The 2932-nt window shown below is 35.2% G+C and overlaps 1 protein-coding gene across 2 annotated transcripts; it reads right to left on the reverse strand.

Moving 5' to 3' along the window:
* Window positions 1-507: 507 nt before the first annotated feature.
* LOC145134768 (SNARE-like superfamily protein) lies at window positions 508-2613 on the reverse strand. Of its 2 annotated transcripts, none has more exons than XM_079069600.1 (5): window positions 2249-2613; window positions 1815-1929; window positions 1199-1317; window positions 814-880; window positions 508-708 (listed from the first exon to the last, which is right to left on the reverse strand). In XM_079069600.1, exons 1-4 carry the CDS (start codon window positions 2470-2472, stop codon window positions 829-831), a joined length of 510 nt encoding a protein of 169 aa, XP_078925726.1. In that variant the 5' UTR covers window positions 2473-2613; the 3' UTR covers window positions 508-708; window positions 814-828. The 2 variants fall into 2 exon arrangements, with proteins under 2 accessions (XP_078925726.1, XP_078925725.1); XM_079069599.1 differs by having other exon boundaries at window positions 1815-1932.
* Window positions 2614-2932: the final 319 nt, after the last annotated feature.

A 2932-nucleotide genomic window follows, 5' to 3' on the forward strand; every position in this document is an offset into this window, starting at 1 on the left:
ACGCTCTATTGTGGACATTTTGACGTGGCTCCCTCCATATATATACACAGCTATCTTTTTTTTAATCATTGAATGTAGTTGCAGTTGACGCAACTGATTTCGGGTTCTGTTTTGTATAATCTATTCAACTACAGATGTATCCATCCAAATCCAATCGATCCACTCGTTTGATCTGCTAAGTGCTAACTGATCTGAAACATTTATTTTAAATATGTGTCACAATATTTACTTATTTTACTATCATCCTCGCCTACAGTATATTACTCCATTATTTAGTCTTCCCCTACCCTACAACCTTATTGGACAATACATACATATACTTGCTTACAACATACACTACCAACTCCCAAATATCTTTCATGATATTTTTTGCAAGAAGCATGTTATTTTACCTCCTTTACAGAACACATAGGCCTATACAATAACTTGATTATGGGTCAAGGCTTGGATATAGGCTTTTGTGGACAAGCATCTCCGGAGATGGAATACTCTTTACATCTACCAACATTTATCAACCAAATGACATTAATTATTAGATATTCACTCATGCAATATCTAATACAAACTCAATTAAAACACTTCTAAACATCTCTTATGCTTTTACATTTTAAATGTTTATAACCCACAATAATTTTCAACATCAACCTTGTAGTTACCAAATGCATGGTTTAGAACTGAAAACTGCTCCAAGTTGATGTATGGATGTTTCTGTACACAATATCAAACAACCAACGAGGTATTATAATGCCAAATACTGCTCTTTAAAAAGACACCATTGCAATTGAATAATCAATAATCATATAATAATAATACCTTCTTACTCTACTATTAGCCAAGGCCTCGCACGTATTGATCAAGAGTCGTGTTGAATAACTCGCTTCTACACAACCAAATACAAACATGTCATAACATTTATGATAAAAATGTAAATATGGATCACAATTATCAAGGCCAAATATATATATATATATATATATATATATATATATATATATATATATATATACCTAAATATTAACTCATTTTTTTTGGTGCAAATATTTATACAGATGTTCACATAAGCATGCAACTTATGCCAAGGACTTCAATTTGTTGAGTTCATATTTCACCTACCAATTTGATACATAATTTTACATACTCTGTCTGGTTGCATACTACACACACACACACACTAGAATTTTAAAAGTAGATTGCTTACTTTATTGGAGTTCCAGGAGTGTATAGTGGATTCTTCACAACATATTCAACATACAAATTGTAGATGTATTTCAGAGACTCTCTGAGATCGCTAGCCTTAGGATGTGTTACAAGGATGATCTGCAGACCAATTATTGAAATAAAATAAGCATAAAAAATACATAGATAGAAGGATAAATGAAAGCAACTACTATTGGGATTCAAAGGTTTAATTTCCCATTTCTCTTTTAGCTATATACAATACAATCTTTGTAATAACAAAACTAAAGTTTTATTCCATCTCCTATAAATGTTGATCAGTCTTGAGTCAAAATAGGAATGAGTGATTCTTTACATAGCTCACAGATATAACATACTGTCTTCATGTTCCCCCAAATCATAAGTTTGCAACAACCAGTTCAGGATCATCTTAAAAGAGGGGAAATCTAAAATTTGAGGAAAATGGTTCTCTTTGCCGTTTTACAGACAGAAAGGACACAATTATTCTTCCACATGTATGTAGGTATGAAACCAACATATGAGAGAGTAGTGAAATAATATGAAATCATTGAAAAGAGATAAGTAGAAGTGAAGCATCTACAACAAAAAGAACCAATAGAAAGAAGAGGTTTGCTGACCTTTATACCAGATGGACTCTCCATGAAACTCAATTTGTATGTATTAGTACGAAAGCTGTGAAACGAACAACCTTGCCCTGGTAGCTGAGGTACCCCAAGATTCCCTTTCTCAACGCTGCTAAAATGAGTAATATGGTAACCAAAAATCGATGAATACAGGTAGAAATAGATTCAAAAGTCTAGAGTCCAAAGGACGTGAGTGTAAGGGGTGCTCCGGATCGGGAGTAAGCACCATTGCTAGGGGAAAATCCGAGGGAAATGAAGTCCATAATTGTCTAAATCACCGTAAAGAACTAAAACAAATTTCCAAGCATATGCTTATGATCTGTCAGTGATTCTAATCCGTAATCAAATTCTTAGGTGTGAAGACAGAGGAACCCTAGCTAGAATCGTACAAGCGTAATGGAATTGGAGACGAAATTGAGTAAACAAACCTGGATGGATCCATTTTGGCCGTTAGGGATTTAAGAGAGAAAAGGAGACCAAACATGAGTTTATGATCCTGATTGGAATCGAGGGTACGAAGAGGGCGATTCCACTCCCTGTAAAGCAAACAAACGCCGTTCCTGTTGAATACATACATCATATGCGCATTGTTGCCCGATGCCGTCGGCACCGGCGGCGATGGACTGATCTCAGAACTTCCAAAGAATTGCATTTCTGGATTCTAGTATATATGACTCGTATTTTTTCGCTGAAACATGAAAAATCGCAGCCACCAGTCACCGATCACACACTCCGATCAGTAAGTCGATGGAGTCGATAGATCGATGTATTTTTGCCTTGTGAGTAATTCAGGGCGGAGAGACTCGTCAAAATGGGTCCTAATTAATTATAGAGTAAATCACAGAGATCGTCCCTGTTGTTTGAACTAATATGCGGGTGTCATCCCTGTGTTTTGTTTTTCATTCGTATCCTCATTTCTTACTTTTAAATTTATACTTTAGCCACCGGACTCGAACAATCCAATGTCCAATGTGATTTATTGTATATGAATCGATGGTTTTAACTTGTCGCATTTTAGGAAAGGTGTCCACTTATTTATCTGTTTTTTCTCCTTCCCAACAATCACATCCTTATGTTACCTTTTTTTTATGTGTGTGATAAGGGTAAGAGCG

Source organism: Lactuca virosa, chromosome 8 (assembly GCF_052849685.1).
Source record: "Lactuca virosa cultivar CGN04683 chromosome 8, Lactuca_virosa_CGN04683_v6, whole genome shotgun sequence".
NCBI classification, from domain to species: domain Eukaryota; kingdom Viridiplantae; phylum Streptophyta; class Magnoliopsida; order Asterales; family Asteraceae; genus Lactuca; species Lactuca virosa.